Source organism: Lissotriton vulgaris, chromosome 8 (genome assembly GCF_964263255.1).
Source record: "Lissotriton vulgaris chromosome 8, aLisVul1.2, whole genome shotgun sequence".
Lineage (NCBI taxonomy): Eukaryota > Metazoa > Chordata > Amphibia > Caudata > Salamandridae > Lissotriton > Lissotriton vulgaris.
In genome coordinates, this window is record NC_141696.1 from 6,605,614 (window position 1) to 6,624,041 (window position 18,428).

The following is an 18,428-nucleotide window of genomic DNA, read 5'->3' on the forward strand; positions in this document are numbered from 1 at the left end:
ACCTAGGTGCCCCTTCAGTACCAGAGTTAGGGTTCCCTTCTGTAGTTCCCTCTGACCCTTCTATCACCTGAGTGGGCATATTTCCTGGTGATACAGGAAGATTGCTACTACGTCCTAAGGAGGCCCTGCGCTCATTATTAATTTGGTTAACTTTTTTAACCAAAAAGTTATCCATAGTGGTCAGACCAGCGACTGGCATATCTTTGGTGAGTCTGGGCATTGCGCTGAGAGCTATAATCTTACGTTGATGTCAATCAAACCATTAGAATAGCAATGAATCAGACCAGTAAAACAATTACTATTAAAACATTGATTAAACTTGATATTATATTTAAAGTCTCACATGAATGATGTAGTTCTTTCAAACTTTAGAAATGAACCAGGGTCTATGGCCCGTCCCGTCCTCCTCTAGCCTCTGAGGGCCACAGAGGGCCCGCCCTGTGCCCGGGCTTTGCTCGGGCGCTCCCGCGCGCGACTCGCGGTGCGAGAGGCGTTCTTCGCTTTTCAGGCACCTCCGGGCGCAAAGGTGGCATCAGGGACGCGACTCGGCTGCCGGGGCACCTGGGAGGTGTAGTTCTGACCTCCCGGTGGCTGCAGGTGATGTGGAAGACAGCCGTTCCCCTCACGGCGTTTCCCTGGACCAGCAAGCAGCAGCCGTTGCCCTCACGGCAGGTAGGTGCTGGAATTCGGCGTCCCCCTGAGCGCTCGGCGCTCCTCGCTTTTCAGGCGCCTTCTGGCGCAAAGGTGGCGTCAGGGATGCGACTCGCCCGCCGGGGCACCTGGAAGGTGTAGTTCTGACCACCCGGTGGCTTCAGGTGATGTGGAAGGCAGCCGTTCCCCTCACGGCGTTTCCCTGGACCAGCAAGCAGCAGCCGTTGCCCTCACGGCAGGTAGGTGCTGGAATTCGGCGTCCCCCTGAGCGCTCGGCGCTCCTCGCTTTTCAGGTGCCTCCGGGCGCAAAGGTGGCGTCAGGGACGCGACTCGGCCGCCGGGGCACCTGGAAGGTGTAGTTCTGACCCCCCAGTGGCTGCAGGCGATGTGGAAGGCAGCTGTTCCCCTCACGGCATTTCCCTGGACCAGCAAGGAGCAGGCATTGCCCTCACGGCAGGTACGTGCTGGAATTAGGCGTCCCTAATCTATTCAACACACTTACCGAGCAAACATCACCAACGCCTCCTCTGATAAACGACTGCATATCCCACTGTGGCGAAACATGTAGAGCTGTGTGCGCTGCCAGGGAAACATGTAAGAGGGTGTAATGTATTATTCTTCACACACACCTGTATGGAATGAATGGGTGATTTCCTATTATGAAACAAACTCTCACTTGTATATGATGAGAATATTGCTGCACGAGACTCCTCTACAAACCCAATAAGACGGAGGACCCGAGAAAAGCTGTAAAATAACATTTTATTCTGATTGAAAATCTTGTTGTGAGTTAGGAAAATATATGGGCTGTTTTATTTTTTCCAACATAACATCCAAATTCATTCTGAAGATTCAAGATGAGGCACTTTGGGGACCCCACCTGCCGCATGAGGGGCCCCCTGGTAACTTCCAGGTGCTCACCGTGAACGGAGCAGTGCACTTGGCCCCTAAACATCCTGGGGCAGATTTACAAGGAACTGATGCATCTGCATAGATGGGTCAGTTTCTTTGCGTCAGCGCCGAATGTCCTTGCTCCACTATGGATGCGCTGTATTTACAATACAGTGCTCCATGACGCAAGGATTAACAAATGCGTCCGAAATTCTGACACATCTTTTGGCACAAAAGTGACCCATTTATGAAATTGCTCATGAAAGTGACGCAACTCCAGCACTGCGCCACAACAGATAGGTGAGTCCCTATTTAAAAAGCCCTGCGTCATTCCTTACGCCTGGTCTGAGCAGGCGTTGGGATTTTGATGCAATGGTGGCGTAGAGTGACGCAGTGAAATCTTGTAGATTTCACTGCCTTTTGGTGCGGGAACGCCCACCCTACATACAATATACCTGACGCAGGTATAATGTGATGCAGGGCTTTACAACGTGACGCATCTCCCTAGATACGTCACATTGTAAATGGTCCGTAACATATACGCCACGGCTGCGTGACAAAAGTTATGCAACAGCGGCGCAAAAGTCATGCAAGGGGCTTTTAAATTTGCCCCCCTGTCTCTCCATCTGCAGCCCCGCCAGTACTCGCACCCTCCTCACCATCACACACAAAGCTGACACTCAGAAGGGTCCTGTCTGGGGCTGTGTGTGTAGGCGGTACCAGATTCCATTTGGTGTTAAACTGCACATGACAGCTCTGAATTTGAGAACGGTTCTGTTTTTACAGAAATAAAGAGCTTATGTATCATGTATTTTACCGGTCGCAAAAGGCCCGATTTGCAGAATCAGGCTGTTTGTAATAGATAAAATGCATTTTGATATATATATATATATTTTTTTTTTTGTATTTGAAGTTTTATATAGCACGAACTTGACCCGAATCGGGTATCAGAGCACCTTATGTAGCACCAGTTACGTTGCATGAGGACACACATTCATTTTTGTTAGGCACGGGGAGATTAAGTGAATCACAGGATGTTTTGGCGTCATTACCGAGACTCGAACCTAGTTCCGCAGGTCCAAGGTCGAGCACTGAAGCCGTTAGGCCAACTCTTCTCCCCTATGTTTGAATTCCAATTTGTGATTCAGTAACATGCTACTGAATCGCAATTTGGATTCAGGAAAACAAACCGATTCAGTATTAGGAAAGAGCGTGCTTAGGCATCCCTTCCTCATACCGAATTGCGGCGGTATGTAAGAATATTTTGCCCCCAAAATGTGACCTCAAAACATTCGCATGTTACACCTACTTCAAGAAAGTGGTAACCCATTGCTAATGGGAAGGGGCCCTAAAGAGACCCGGCCCCCATCGGAAATAGTTGCATAAAATGTTTTCAGAGAAGGCAGTGTCCCAGTGACCACTGCCTGCTCTGAAAAAATGAAAAGAAAACATGTCATTTGTCTTTTTTGAACACAATATTTGTTCTTTAATGAAAAAGGGCTGCATTACAAAAAGTTATTGATTCATTTAAAAGCAATCACGGATATGGTGGTGTGCTGACCCCAGCAGGCCACCATCCCTGTTGTTTTAGTGATTCACAATGTGTCGCAAACTGTTATCTACCTCATTAATATTCATGAGGTAAGTCAATTTGCGAGCCACTAGGAATTGCTAAATGAAACTCATGGGTCTCATACTTTAGGAATAATGATTATCTAATTGCTACTTGTGGAAAATTGCAATTAGGTAATCGCTATTTCCAATACTGATTCATGCGGCTCACCGAACCAATACCGGTGCCTCCAGCCATCTGACTTTATAATGACTCTGATTTGTTGAGCGCAAAGGCTAGGGTTCTTTTCTCTTGGGGGATCTCCTGTGGTTCCTTCCTCCATCCAGAGCTCTCCTTTGAAACCCTAGGGGGGTGGGAATATAAAAATGTCTGAACTTAAAGTTAGACTCTTGGGGCCTCATTTATGAGGCTGTGCGTCACTTTTACGCCGCCGGTGCGTCACTTTTTGTGACGCACCAGTGGTGTAAAAAATGCGCCTTGTTGCGCCATATTTAAAAAGTGATGCATCTAGGTAGATGCGTCACTTTTTAAACCCCTGCGCCACATTATACCTACGCCAGGTATAATGTATGCAAGGGGGGCGTATTGTCGCAAGGAAGGGTCGTAGAAGTGACGCAGTGAAATCTATGAGATTTCCCTGCGTCACTTTTAGGACACTGTTGCATCAAAATCGTGTTCCTGCCTCACAGCAGGCGTAAGACTGACGCAGGCCCTTTCACATAAGCCCCATGTGAAAGGACACATTGCTGGAGTTGCATCACTTTTGTGACACACTCCAGCAATGCGTCACGTTTGCGCTTACAGATACGTCAGAAATACTGACGTATCTGTAACTCCTTGCGACATGATGCGTCATACTGTAAATATGACGCATCAGGAATGTCGCAAGGAGTGCGCAGTGAAAAGGGGCGCATTGCTGCTTCCATGCAGCGATGCGTCATTTCTCATAAATGAGGCCCTTGGTGTCTACCCCACAGTGAGGACTGGAGAGGTGGGTTTGTATCATGACGTCATCCATACGTGAAGCCATTGATGACGGAATGTTTCCAGCCTTGGGTAATATTTCCACAACTGACATCAATTCTGCTTTTCATGGAGCCAGAGAAGGTTTTACTTCCTTGTGGGCAAAGTCCGGGTCTTCCATGAATCATTTGCAACTGTGAGGGCTCCAAGGATGTATCTGAGGCGGTTACTAATGGTGGACAAACTGATAGTTTATCAGATCTGGACCTGATTCATGAGGCCATAGGTCTTCGAAGGCACCTCTGATACAGAGCCTGAAGGCAGCAATATCAGCCCGGCCCAGCCCAGCCCATGTATGGATCACATGTACAAAGTCCATAACAAGATTAACAAAGAAGACCGTAAGAGCTTTCCTCCTCCTATGGTTTCATGAGCTCAGGTTGCAGCCTATGCTACCTGCACATTGCCCGCCCTCCCACATCAGGCGTGGTCTCACGCTCTTCACGCACGGTCACACGCCCTGCACCAGAGCACGTGAACAGATCTCAGCACATCTGTCTGCAGCCATGGCAGCCGCAGACCTCAGGGCCACGCTCTTACAAGAGGCCACCTGCTCCATCTGCAGGGAGCTGTACACTGACCCCGTGACCCTGGACTGCGGACACAACTTCTGCCTCTCCTGCTTTGACACCTTTAAGAGGAAAGAGGACCTGGAGAAAGCTTGCCCGGAGTGCAGGGAGCGCTTCGACCCAGAGAAGGAACTGAAACCGAACAAGAGACTCGCAAACATGGTGGAGGCGGTGAGGAAGCTGCACATAGCGCCTGTAAGCCTGTGTGAGGCGCAGGGGGAGCTGCAGATGGCGCCTGTAAGCCTGTGTGAGGCGCAGGGGGAGCTGCAGATGGCGCCTGTAAGCCTGTGTGAGGAGCACGGGGAGCGGCTGCGGCTCTTCTGTGAAACCGATGGTGAATCCCTGTGTGTGATGTGTATGGGGTCCAAGGCACACAGAGAGCACCGTGTGATCCCCATGAAGGAAGCAGAGCAGCAGCACAAGGTAAGAGGGGCGGGGTCAGCGCCAAGAATCCCTCGCGGCTGATAGTGCGCTTTACTAATACACATAACATAAAGTTGGGATTGTGTGTGCACACTTGCTTACAATTTACTAGCCCTCTAACATCACCCACTGCCATCGCCCTCATCCTTATCTGTCACAGCCCTCTTTCATCACCCTCTGCCATCACCCTCATCCTTATCTGTCACAGCCCTCTTTCATCACCCACTGCCATCACCCTCATCCTTATCTGTCACAGCCCTCTTTCATCACCCACTGCCATCACCCTCATCCTTATCTGTCACAGCCCTCTTTCATCACCCACTGCCATCGCCCTCATCCTTATCTGTCACAGCCCTCTTTCATCACCCTCTGCCATCACCCTCATCCTTACCTGTCACAGCCCTCTTTCATCACCCACTGCCATCACCCTCATCCTTATCTGTCACAGCCCTCTTTCATCACCCACTGCCATCACCCTCATCCTTATCTGTCACAGCCCTCTTTCATCACTCACTGCCATCACCCTCATCCTTATCTGTCACAGCCCTCTTTCATCACCCACTGCCATCACCCTCATCCTTATCTGTCACAGCCCTCTTCCATCACACTCTGCCATCACCCTCATCCTTATCTGTCACAGCCCTCTTTCATCACCCACTGCCATCACCCTCATCCTTATCTGTCACAGCCCTCTTTCATCACTCACTGCCATCACCCTCATCCTTATCTGTCACAGCCCTCTTTCATCACCCACTGCCATCACCCTCATCCTTATCTGTCACAGCCCTCTTCCATCACCCTCTGCCATCACCCTCATCCTTATCTGTCACAGCCCTCTTTCATCACCCTCTGCCATCACCCTCATCCTTATCTGTCACAGCCCTCTTCCATCACCCTCTGCCATCACCCTCATCCTTATCTGTCACAGCCCTCTTTCATCACCCACTGCCATCCCCCTCATCCTTATCTGTCGCATCCCTTTTTCATTACCCACTACCATCACCCTCATCCTTATCTGTCACAGCCCTCTTTCATCACACCCACTGCTATCACCCTCATCCTTGACTGTCACAGACCTCCTTTATCACACTCACTACCATCACCCTCATCCTTATCTGTCACAGCCCTCTTTCATCACACCCTCTGCCATCACCCTCACCCTTACCTGTCACAGCCCTCTTTCACCACCACTGCCATCACCCTCATCCTTATCTGTCACATCCCTCTTTCATTACCCACTACCATCACCCTCATCCGTATCTGTCGCATCCCTTTTTCATTACCCACTGCCATCACCCTCATCCTTATTTGTCACAGCCCTCTTTCATCACCCACTGCCATCACCCTCATCCTTATCTGTCACAGCCCTTTTTCATCACACACACTGCCATCACCATCATCCCTATCTGTCACAGCCCACTTTCACCACCACTACCATCACCCTCATCCAGTCAGTCAAAAGGTCTTTATTTCGATTTACATCATAAAAGACATGCTATACATATACAGCACAATCCCTAAGTAAAATATCCTAATAAAATCCATAAATACAATACATGCTAAAACCGGAATTAAAAAGTTATTAAATGTATATACAAAGACACTCGACTGATACAATCAATAAACCATAAAAAAGTAAAAACAGAATTCATGTGGAGTAGACAAACTTGCTAAACCACCAAACTACAGTATGTACACAATGTATTAAGGACTCAAGTTCCGGAACCAAATTATCCAGGCCCAACTGACAAATTTGGTTACACCTATAACAATATATTTTGAAGTGTCAGATTTCAAAATTCTACTAGCGGCCTATGCTGATCTGGTTCCCAGTAAACGGCATACGGGCCTTAGCCATACTCGTCTAGGTTGTGTTTACATTGGACAGCAAAAGAGGAAATGGTCAACAGTTTCTACCTCCTCCACACAAAAGGGACATTTATCAGTGCCAAGTAGATTCCAGGAGCGCGTTAACCCTCGAAGCGGGAGAGAGCCTACTCTTAACTGATGGTACAGGTTGCGATCTAATGGCTTTGTTATAATGTTCCAATATTCCTCATAAATGGGAACGTCCTTGATAACAAGGAATAATGCTGTCATAGAACTACCCAGAACAGATGCTAATCTCGTTTCCTTAATACTACTCTAATAAGTTTCCTTAAAAAGCTTCTTTGAGGGGAAAACAGCAGTAACAGGATCAACCCATAAAGACCCCATTCCCATATCAATGAGAGAGGCCTTTGTTTCGGATAACCAAGGAATCCTGGATGAGCCCCGTAGCCTTTTTTACTTCCAAAAGGGCCTCGGCATACATGGACAGTTCCGGTGTCGTCCACAGACGCCGCCAAAACGCCAGTGGTCTATACCGTACTATATCCTCAACAGGGTTACAACCTAGGTCATATAATAGGGGAATAAACCCTATTGCAGACCTAAGGAATTTGTTCTGTGCAACCCTAAGTTGGGACGTATCACTAAAGCCCCACAGTTCCGCTCCATACATAATGGCCGGTAGAATTTCAGATTCATAGATTTTGATCAGGGGAGCCACTTGTAGTGTCTTGCATTCAATAACGACAGACAGTTACTTGAGATTAATGGAGCTTTATTGGTACACTCCTTACTCGTCCCTGTCCCTACTCTAACTGCCTCTTTCCTGCCCGTGTCCCTCCTCATCCTCCACCCCATGACTCCGCCCACGCCCAACTACTAGAATGCTCAAAACATAACATCTCCCCCTTTGTTAACAAAAGAATGAACTGACTTCATTAGAGTTCTTCAATCAGTCTCCGAGGCCTGTGAATGTCCCTTCTAGGTCGCAGATTCATGCCACCATCATCCACTTCCGCTTCAGTCCTCTGATCAGGTCTCTGGACCGTGCCTGTTTGATTGGGTCCTGGTGTTTCCGGTGGATCTCCATCCTGTTCAAGCGCTTCTTTCATGCCAGGCGTGCACTTTTGAAAATGAGACACATTCCTGGTAATCCTTCTCTTTTCAGACGCCGCCGTGACCATGGTGCCCTTTTGTTGGGTGACAACCAAAGGCTCGTCTTTGAATGTGCAATCTGTCTTTCGGGATTGTTCTTGTTTGGCCACCACACAGTCCCCTGTCTGTAGTGAAAGAGACTTGGCTCTCCTTCGAGTGTCCGCATACGATTTCATTTTGTTCTTACTGGTTTGATCAGCCAGGGTCACTTCTTGGTGGACATGTGTCGGGGACACTGGTCGCAGAGCACCCTCCCACGTCGGAATCCTTGTTCTGATGGGTCGCCCCAGCATGAGAGTGGCCGGACACTTTCCTGTGGTGGCATGTGGGGTAGTTCTGTAGGCTCGCAGGACTTCGTTGAGGGCAACTTGCAAGTCTTTCTTCTCGAGCGTGGCTTGTTTGAACGTTTTCTTCAGAGTCACCATGAACCGCTCAATGGTGCCATTAGCCTGTGGCCACAGAGGCGTGACCTGTCGATGTCTAAAGTTAAGGTGTCTGGCGAACTCGCTAAACTCCTGGCCATTGAAAGGAGGACCATTGTCTGTTTTGAGTTCCTTTGGGACACCCCATGCGGCAAACACCTCATCAAGCACCGCAATTGTGCAGGAAGCATTAGTGGATGGCACGAATTGGGCTATCGGAAACCTCGAGTACTCATCCATGATAGCCACTACATACTTGTCAGATTGGAGGGGTCTGTAGCAGTCCATGGCTAGTTCTTGCCATATCCCACTGGGTAACTTGGTCATTTGAAGCGGAGCTGGGGGTGTTCCATGGCTAACTAGTTGACACTGGGGGCAATCCTTGAGGGTGGCCTCCACCATGGAATCAAGCAGCGGGAACCAGACTCGCTCACGGAGATTTCTTTTGGTTGCAACCACTCCCCGGTGGTCTTCATGAGCCATGTTAATGACTCCTTGTCGTAACTGCCTCGGGATGACAACCGATGGTCTCTCAGGAGGAGCCCCTAAGAGGTGGCAGATAGCTCGTCACTGATGTGCCTGAACGCTTGCATTTCTTGGTGGACCTGAGGATCGGTCTTCTCTTCCTCACAGTCATGCCTCCATCTATGGGAGCGCAGTCGGCGCATCATTTTCTGAAGAATATTATCTTGGGCAGTAGCTTCCTGGATTGCCTCTAATGGAATGGCTGGAGGTCGGACTGATCCTACTACAAAGTGTATGTATTCTTCAGCTATTGACGGAGGCGAAACCTGGGATGCCTGACGGTGTCGGGACATATAGTCCGCAGGGCTCTCCCCTTTCCCCGGTTTGTGTATGATTGTGTATGTGTATTCCTGTAGGCGCAGGCCCCATCATCGATTCTAGGTGGCATCTTGGCATTGTGGTTGCCAAATATGGTGACCAACGCCTGGTGGTCCGTTATCATGGTGAAATGTTTACCATATATGAAGACATGAAAGTGCTCGCAAGCCCAGACGACTGCAAGGCTCTCCTTTTCTGGCTGAGAATAGGCCTTTTCAGTTTCAGATAGGCTGCGACTGGCATAGGCCATGATGTGCCGTTGATCAGTGTCTTTGTCGTACTGGGCTAAGATGGCACCCAGACCTACTGGACTGGCATCCACCATTATTTCAGTCTTCCTTTTGGGGCTAAAGTATGCCAGGTTGTCCGCCTCCTCAACGGCCTCTTTGATTTCCCGAAAGGCCCTCTCACATTGGGAGCTCCACACAAACGGTTGTCCTTGCTTGGTGAGGGTTCTCAATGGATGGCTGATAGTGGCGTAGTCTTTTATATATCTGGAACAATAGCTCGCCATGCCCAGAAATGAACGAACATCACTCACATCTTGGGGACTCTTGGTGGCATTGAGTGCAGTCACTTTTTCCGGGTCAGGCCTCATGCCTGCTCCCGAGAACACATGGCCAAAGAACTTGAGAGTGGATTGGTGGAACTCACACTTGTCCTTATTTAGGGTCAGGTTGGCCTCCAGAAGGGCATGGCATACTCGATCTAGCACCTTGTCATGCTCCTGTGTATTCGACCGATATACCAAAATGTCATCGCTGTAATTTAGCGAGTTGGGTATGTGTCTGATGGTCTGACAAATCATTTCCTGAAATATTTCCGCTGCTGATGAAATGCCAAAGCTCAGCCTCTTGTATCTAAATAGACCTAAGTGGGTAGCGAAAGTGGTTATATACCTTGATTTCTCATGGAGTTCCAGCTGGGGATAGCCTTTATTCAAGTCAAGCTTAGAAAATACTCTGGCTCACTTCAGGGCGGCTATCATGTCACTCAGGTGGGGTCCTGGGTGACGCTCTCTTTCTATGGCAGTGTTGGGAAGTCTCATGTCCACACATAAGCGCTCTTTGTCCGGAGTGCCTTTCTTTGGGACGATGACAACTGGTGACACCCATGGTGTGGGACTATCTGTTTTTTCAATAATGTCAGTTTGTACCAACTCCTGAATCTCGTCTTCCACCGCTTGCTGAAGGTGAAAAGGCACTCGTCTAGGGTGTTGAGCTACAGGGTGCACTTGATCGTTGATGTGTAGACGGATTTGACATTTGTTCATCTTTCCAAGTCCGGTGAACAGTTTAGGGAACTTACGAATTATGTCTGGATCATCACTGACTCTATAGAGGATCTCCACAAGGTGGAGACGTTGCGAAGTCGGCAAGCTGAGGAGGCACTCAGCCTCAGGACCTTCAATGACATGGATGTATGCTGTCACAGACTTGTCTTCATGGGTGAGAGTTGTTTCAAATTTACCCAAACATGGAAGTGGTTTCTTCGCCATCCAGGTGAATACTCTTACGTGTGCTGGACTCAGGTGAGGTGGCGATTTCATTTTGTTATATTCAGTCACGGGCATGTAGTTTAGGGTTGCCCCACTGTCGAGCATGAATTGGGTTGCATGGGTCCCCACTCTTATGTCCAATGGGGGATACCTTTTTAGTTGATCTGGGTCTGATACCATGCACACATATTCATCTGTATAATCAGACTCTGCGGACGTCGATCTTGATTCTCTAGACAGTGATCGTTTTGGTGACCTTCTGGTCCACAGGGATCCACGAGAATCTCGGCTGGAACGGGACAATCCAGAGGATGACATCGCCCTGTCTTGAACTGCTTTAGCGTGATGTCTTCTGGGATCAGACCGTAGCTTGTTCGTTTCACCTCTTCTTTCCTTGTTGTATACTCCACACATCGCTTCAAAGTGATTCTTTCGCCCACACTTGTGGCACTGTTGACCCATCGCCGGACACACATCTGCATGCGGATAGTCGTACCCACATCGATATCATTTTCTAGACCGTTCTGATTTTCTTGCATGTTCGGCCTTCTTGTCTCTCCAGCTAGACCCATAGCGTCAACGTCCTTTGTGTTGATGACGAGAGACCGGTCTGGATCTTTTCGGTCATTCACCTGATCTCCTGTGAGAGTTGGTATTTCGCGTCCAGAATGCTTGTTCTTTCCTCTCACTTCTTCCTGTCTCCATGCATTTAGCGTTTTCCTCCGCTTGATCATGTACCCTTGTCATTTGTTCTATCTCATCACGATTATGGCTTTTTCTTAGCAATCTCCTCCGCAGTGTCTCGGAGTGACAGCCCTCGATCAATTGTAGTCGGATAGCATCTTCCGTTGAGAACACATCAAAGTTGCAATACTGAATAGTCGACGGAGCCTGGAGATGAAGGTGCTCATCCTTTCTTCCTTGTCTTGATGAGCCTGATGAAATACATATCTCTCATAGTCTACATTCCTTTTGTGTATGAATTTCTTATTCAGCGCCTCTTTTGCTTTGTCATATGTTCCTTTGTCGTCTGCCGGTAGCTCTTTAATCACTTTGCTGACTTCCTTGCCAACCAAATTATGCAATGCAATGGGTTTTTCTCTATCTACAGTGACTTTTGACCCTTCAAGATAGTCCTCAAAATCTTCTAGCCACTCCTGCCATCGGGTGCCCATGCTTCCACCAGCCACCAGCGTTAGTGGTTCAGGGGGACGCAGGTGTGATATTTGAGGCTCAGCTGGGGTAGCCACAGTAGCATTGCCACCATCCTGCTGTGGTGGATTTGACATCTCTGCAAGTGATTTTCAGCGTCACCGTACTTTTCACTGGTGTTGATTGCGTATATCAATGCTTGTTTGACATTCACCAATTCTTGCTGACTTGCTGCTTGCTTCTGCCAGTGCTTGTTTTGCATGTACCAGTGCTTGTTTTCATTTACCACTGCTTGCTTCGCATTTGTCAGTGCTTGTTTTCATTTACCAATGCTTGTTTTGCAGTTGCCAGTGCTTGGTTTTTTGCATTTACCAATGCTTGTTTTGCAATTGCCAGTGCTTGTTTGCTGGAGCCATAAGCCACCTGACTTCAAAATGGCCGCTTTCCACTCGCACATAGGGATTGTCCTGTTGGCTGCCTGACTCCAAAATGGCCGCCGCTAGTGAAATATTGGCTCTGGCGAGACTTCAAGTTTCATTCATTCTCTTCGCTCCGATCCAGTCACTGAGACTCACCGAACGCCGATCTTGTCAGCAGCACTGTAACAGCCACGCTCCACTCACCTTCACTGGAACTTCTTCACGATGGGGTCAGGGTTAGCTCCCGATTCTGTTGCTTCACTCGCGGCTACTCCTGACGCCTTGCCAAGTTGCACGCATCTGGGGTGAGCTCCCGTTTTGGCGCAAAGTGACTCTCGGCAGCAAACTTTTTTCTAGCACTCACTCGGCAGCGCTCCACACTATCGACGGATCGTGGAGCTGTCCCAACTGTCGCTGGCCTGGGTCCTCAGGCGGCGATCTTCTCAGGGGGCACACGTGTCACGACGGCGACTACTTCTAGGTGCTGCCCAGGGACAGGGCACTCTCGCTCTCAGTGTGGGGATGGCAGGTTGCCTTATCCCATCCTCGTCGCCAGCTGTAGTGTCTTGCATTCAATAACGAATGACAGTTACTTGAGATTAATGGAGCTTTATTGGTACACTCCTTACTCGTCCCTGTCCCTACTCAACTGCCTCTTTCCTGCCCGTGCCCCTCCTCTTCCTCCACCCCATGACTCCGCCCACGCCCAACTACTAGAATGCTCAAAACATAACACCACTGGTTTTGGTTAAAGAGTTTCTGTGTTCCTTCAACAGAGCTCCACCAAGTTGGGCATGCTTAAGGGTGAGGAGGTCTATCTGGTGTTTCCAACTTAGGTTTTCACTAAAGGTAACTCCCAAGTAGGTGAAAACAGCTGTCGGATCGAGAATGACCCCACCCATTTTAACCCTTGCTTTGACTGGTCTTGGACCTCGAAGGACCATTAATTTGGTCTTCCCTACGTTGACTTCCAGCTCATGTTTGCGGCAGAACAGCTCAAAGAGAGACAGTGCAAGCTGTAACCCCTGTCTCGTCTTAGAAATTAAGAGCGTATCGTCCGCGAACATGAGCAGGGGGACTTTCTTGCTGGCGTGCGTCAGTCGGGTAGTTAGAAAAATAATTTGTGACCCCAAGAATGAACAAGGAAAACAAGGTAGGAGCTAACACACACCCTTGTCTAACCCCTTTAGAGACCTCGAACCTGTCAGTCATCTCCCCAGGTTTACCCCATCGAACGTTATCATGCGTGTGTTCATGCATGTGAATGAGAAGAGCCACCAGCTCTTTGGGCATGCCCATCCCCAATAAAACTTCCCACAACTTGATCCTTGGAACAAGATCAAATGCGGACCTAAGGTCCACGAAGGCCGCAAAAAGCATGCCACCCCAAGCAAAACCTCTTTCCAATACAGGTGCATAACCCTAAATGCTTGATCTAGGGTACCAATGTGCGACTGAAATCGCGCCTGAAGCGGGGTTAGTATGTAAAAATTGGCCATCCAGCCCTGTATTCGTCCCAAAAGTAGACGGGCCACAATCTTTTGTACCGCGTCTATAAGGCTAATTGAACGATAATTGGCCGGGGCAGAGCGACCGCCTTTCTTGTAGATTGGCAATATCTCAGCCCCTAGCCAAGAATTGGGAACCAATGCTCCACTGGCAAGGGCATTGGCCAAGATTGTCAGATATGGGACCCAAAGGTCTTGCTCGTGTTTGAGTAGGTCAGCAGGGATACAATCAGGCCCCGGTGCTTTGCCACTCAGAATACGCTTTAGGACAGCCTTCACTTCACTGGGGACAAATACCAAGGATTCCTCATACAATGGGGTCGGTGTCACAACTGTGGACCTGCTCTTAAGTTTAAACTGGTTTTCGAAATACGAAACCCACTGCTGTGGCTCCAAATAAGTTGTGGGTACCATATCTTGTGGGTGGTTACCCCATTTAAGGAGGTACCAGAATTGTGTCATATTCCGCCCGTCACAAGCCTGAAGTAACCCCCTCCAGCAGTCCTCGTCCCAATTCCTCTTAGCTGTTAGTTGGGCGAGTTTATAAGTAGCTCTACAGCTACGAATGGCAACTGGTAGTCTAGATTTAATGGTTATAAGCAAAGCTCTTTGTGCCTGTCTACAACCTTTATCATACCAGGAGCAGGATCACAACTCTTGATTTTTAGTGTTAGGGGGAAAACTCTTAACAAAAAAGGGTTTAAGCTCTGAAAATAAACCATCATGGATACCAGGAATATTTTCACTGATCTCAGCCTGGGACTCAAAGCTGTTGAGTTTGTCCACTGTGCTGGTGAGCATATTCCTAATCGTAGACAATGAGCCCTCATTCATGGCTATTTTTGGCCAACGTACCCTTCTTTCATCATTAGTTAGGGTTACTTTTCCCTGTACAATAGGGACGTCAACCATAACAGTATCAATAAAACTGTTATCTGTCAAAGACAAGACTAAGGGATTATGGTCGCTTTCTGGTCTACACGTAACCACATAACCACCATATCGGCGATAACTGACCACAACTCCAGATTAACCAATATATAATCAATGCGAGACCCAGAACTTCCGTTATAAAAAGTCACTGCCCCAGACCTGTCTGACTTCGTTCTGCCATTAACTGCCCGCATGCCCTTATCAAGACACAAACCCTTCATAAACAGGGCCGCTTGCGTCCATTTTTTAATGGGTAAAAGCTCCAACTGGGGAATACCCCACATAGAGTCTTCTGCCTCTGAAAGCTTCCCGTCATCCATACCAAGGGGCTCAAAGCAGGTGTTGAAGTCCCCAACCACAACCCTATTTGCATTCTTAGTTACAATAATTAGAAATTCCTCGAATAAAAGGGCTGTTGGAGAACATCTCCCACCTGGAAACCCCCATAAATATATATTAATAAAAATAATGTTAAGTCCCTTTGAGGCAGCTAGGACTCTGACATGCATCAACTTCAAGAGGTGTTCCATTGTTCATTTTAATCATTATATTTCAACAATTTCAATTATTCATTTCACACAGTCCGTTGAACACTGTTGTATCAGAAATACAAGTACAAATTATACAAGAAAATTTTTCACAATACTTTCAATACATAACCCAATGCATTTCGGAACTATTTGTTCCTTCGTCGGGGGTTCTGTTGAAACACAAAGATAAAGGGAAACATATTACTTTTGATGCCTTGTCTACATGAACTAAAACTTAACGCATTTTTGTATGTGGAATGTGAAAGTCAGTACTTTAGGGGCACGTTTAAAGGGAAAGAAACAGGTTCTTACCAGATTGATAGGTATTGAGAGTATTAGAGTGTGCGAAATGCCACTGCTCATTACTGGGATCTATGTGTAAAAAACATAAAACATAATTTTTTGTATGGCAAATCAAAACGTGAATTTGATTTTGACTATCAACATACACCCAAAGTTTTTTGGGGGGCTTACCTGTGTCCACAGGTAATTGAGTAATAACAATGGCAACCTGGAAATATAGATAAAGTGTGTTCAAGTTTGCAAAATAGAGACTTTGAAATTATTGGACTTCTGGAGGATAAAGGGCATGTCAAATGTTTTATAAAAAAATATATGACTGACCTGCGTGCAACATAAGTCGGTCGGAAGATGCAGATAGTGGGAAATCAGTTCAGACAATTACTCTGAGTAAAAAGAAACAAATTCAAAATTGTGGCGGTCCACCCAATTGTTTTAAACAACACACAGGAAAGACGATATTTATAAACTTACCCGCTACAGAAAATTGATAGAGTCGCATTGTGTTTAACAAGGTCCCTCCAGTGTAGAGAAACTACAAAAAAAATTAATGAAAGGCATTTTTTAGTTTTACGTACTGTCCATAATCAAAAATGTGCCTTGGGTACAGGGATATAAATCCTCGATAACCTTACCCGCGTATTCTGCAAGTTTCATCAAACGGCATTCTCCTCTCCGTGACCCGGCACGAATAGAGAGTCCGTTTTTGATTTCCGGTATATATTTTCGATTGTAAGACATAGAGAGAGGACTATTAGAGCGATGTCTAAACACCGGGAAATCGCCATAATGTAATCTTGTCTTGCGAAAAAAATACAATGACAATAATAGGAAATATTTTATGTGCAGTACAATGTCAGTAGATTACGATTATAAAAATAATATAGGGGTTTAAGCAGGCCCTGAGAAAATAACACGTCTTCTACCTGGATTTATCAGAAAGACTGAGAGTTACAGATCAAGCAAAAAAAGAAACTACGATAAAAACTTTTTAGTTTGCCAGTTTTTCAAACTAAATCAAATACAAATGTCGTATGTTGCATGTAGAGATTTCGTCTATTCGAAGAAGCAACATGTGTCAGATTTAATGAATACCTGTGCTGCATAGTAATTAAAGACTCGAGCACTGACAACACAAATAGGGAGTCCGTTTTCAACTTACGGTGTATGCTGAATCGTAAAGCATAAAAAGAGGACTATTAAAGCGAAGATAAGACCCCGAGGAATCGCCTCATTGTAACATTGTGTGGCGGAAAAAAAAATTAATAATAATAGAAAATATTCTTTGTTCAATCCAACGTCAGTAGATGACGAGTTTTATGAAATAAATTGAATGTGAATGTCGTATGTTACATGAAAGTGATTTCACCTATTATAATTAGTTCGGAAAAACAACATGGACCAGATCTGATGAATACCTATGTTAAATGATAATTGAAAACTCAAGCACTGGCAACATAACTCGTTATTTATATCAGTATCTACCAAATAAATATGCCACATCACTGTCATTCCATCAAAAATAATAAATAATAATGCACAGTTGATAATCAACAATTCCTTGTAATGTTAACATCATGTACCTAAGTGTTAGCTATAGGTGATGTTCTGCAATAATTTGATGTTTCATCGTGCTCCTAGGTGGGCGGGGCAATGCCACTGGGGATTCTGGGGGCTGTAGTCTCCCCCCCTCGGCGGCCGCTTAGATGTACAAGGCGGCGGCGGGAGAGACAGCAACAAACAGCCCCCAGCATTGGCAGTGTCATTGGCAGCAGTCAAAAAATGGCAGCACTCTCCTCCGAACGTGAGGTAAGATGGCCCCTTATTTGTCACAGCCCTCTTTCATCACCCACTGCCATCACCCTCATCCTTAACTATCATGCCCTCTTTCATCACGCACTGCCATCACCCTCATCCTTATCTGTCACTGCCCTCTTTCATCACCCATTACCATCACCATCATACTCATCTGTCACAGCCCTCTTTCATCACACCCTCTGCCATCACCCTCCTCCTTATCCATCACAGCCCTCTTTCATCACCCACTGCCATCACCCTCATCCTCGTCTGTCACAGCCCTCTCTCATCACCCACTGCCATCACCCTCATCCTCATCTGTCACAGCCCTCTTTCATCACCCTCATCATTATCTGTCACAGCCCTCTTTCATCACCCACTGCCATCACCCTCATGCTTATCTGTCACAGCCATCTTTCATCACCCTCTGCCATCACACTCATCCTTTTCTGTCACAGCCCTCTTTCATCACCCTCTGCCACCACCCTCATCCTTATCTGTCACAGCCCTCTTTCATCACACCCACTGCCATCATCTTCATCCTTACCTGTCACAGCCCTCTTTCATCTCCCACTGCCATCACCCTCATCCTTATCTGTCACAGCCCTCTTTCATGACACCTACTGCCATCACCCTCATCCTTATCTGTCACAGCCCTCTTCCATCGCACCCACTGCGATCACCCTCATCCTTATCTATCACAGCCCTCTTTCATCACCCACTGCCATCACCCTCATCCTCATCTGTCACACCCCTCTTTCATCACCTACTGCCATCACCCTCAACCTTATCTGTCACAGCCCTCTTCTATCACCCGCTGCCATCACAACCCTCTTTTTGATTTTAATGGTGACCTGGTAATGGTGATTTTTGGTTTCAGCGCACTTCACTGTGTCCCAGTGGAAAGTGCG

General features: G+C 47.2%; 1 protein-coding gene across 1 annotated transcript in view; it reads left to right on the top strand.

Moving 5' to 3' along the window:
• Nucleotides 1–4,620: 4,620 nt before the first annotated feature.
• The window catches only part of LOC147693208 (tripartite motif-containing protein 5-like), a 156,549-nt gene continuing 142,741 nt past the window's right edge, over nucleotides 4,621–18,428 (top strand). Inside the window, exons 1-2 of the mRNA XM_086933605.1 lie at nucleotides 4,621–5,130; nucleotides 17,362–17,529. Coding sequence (XP_086789731.1) covers nucleotides 4,645–5,130; nucleotides 17,362–17,529 — 654 coding nt within the window. The 5' untranslated portion in view covers nucleotides 4,621–4,644. The remainder of the gene's footprint in view (nucleotides 5,131–17,361; nucleotides 17,530–18,428) is intronic.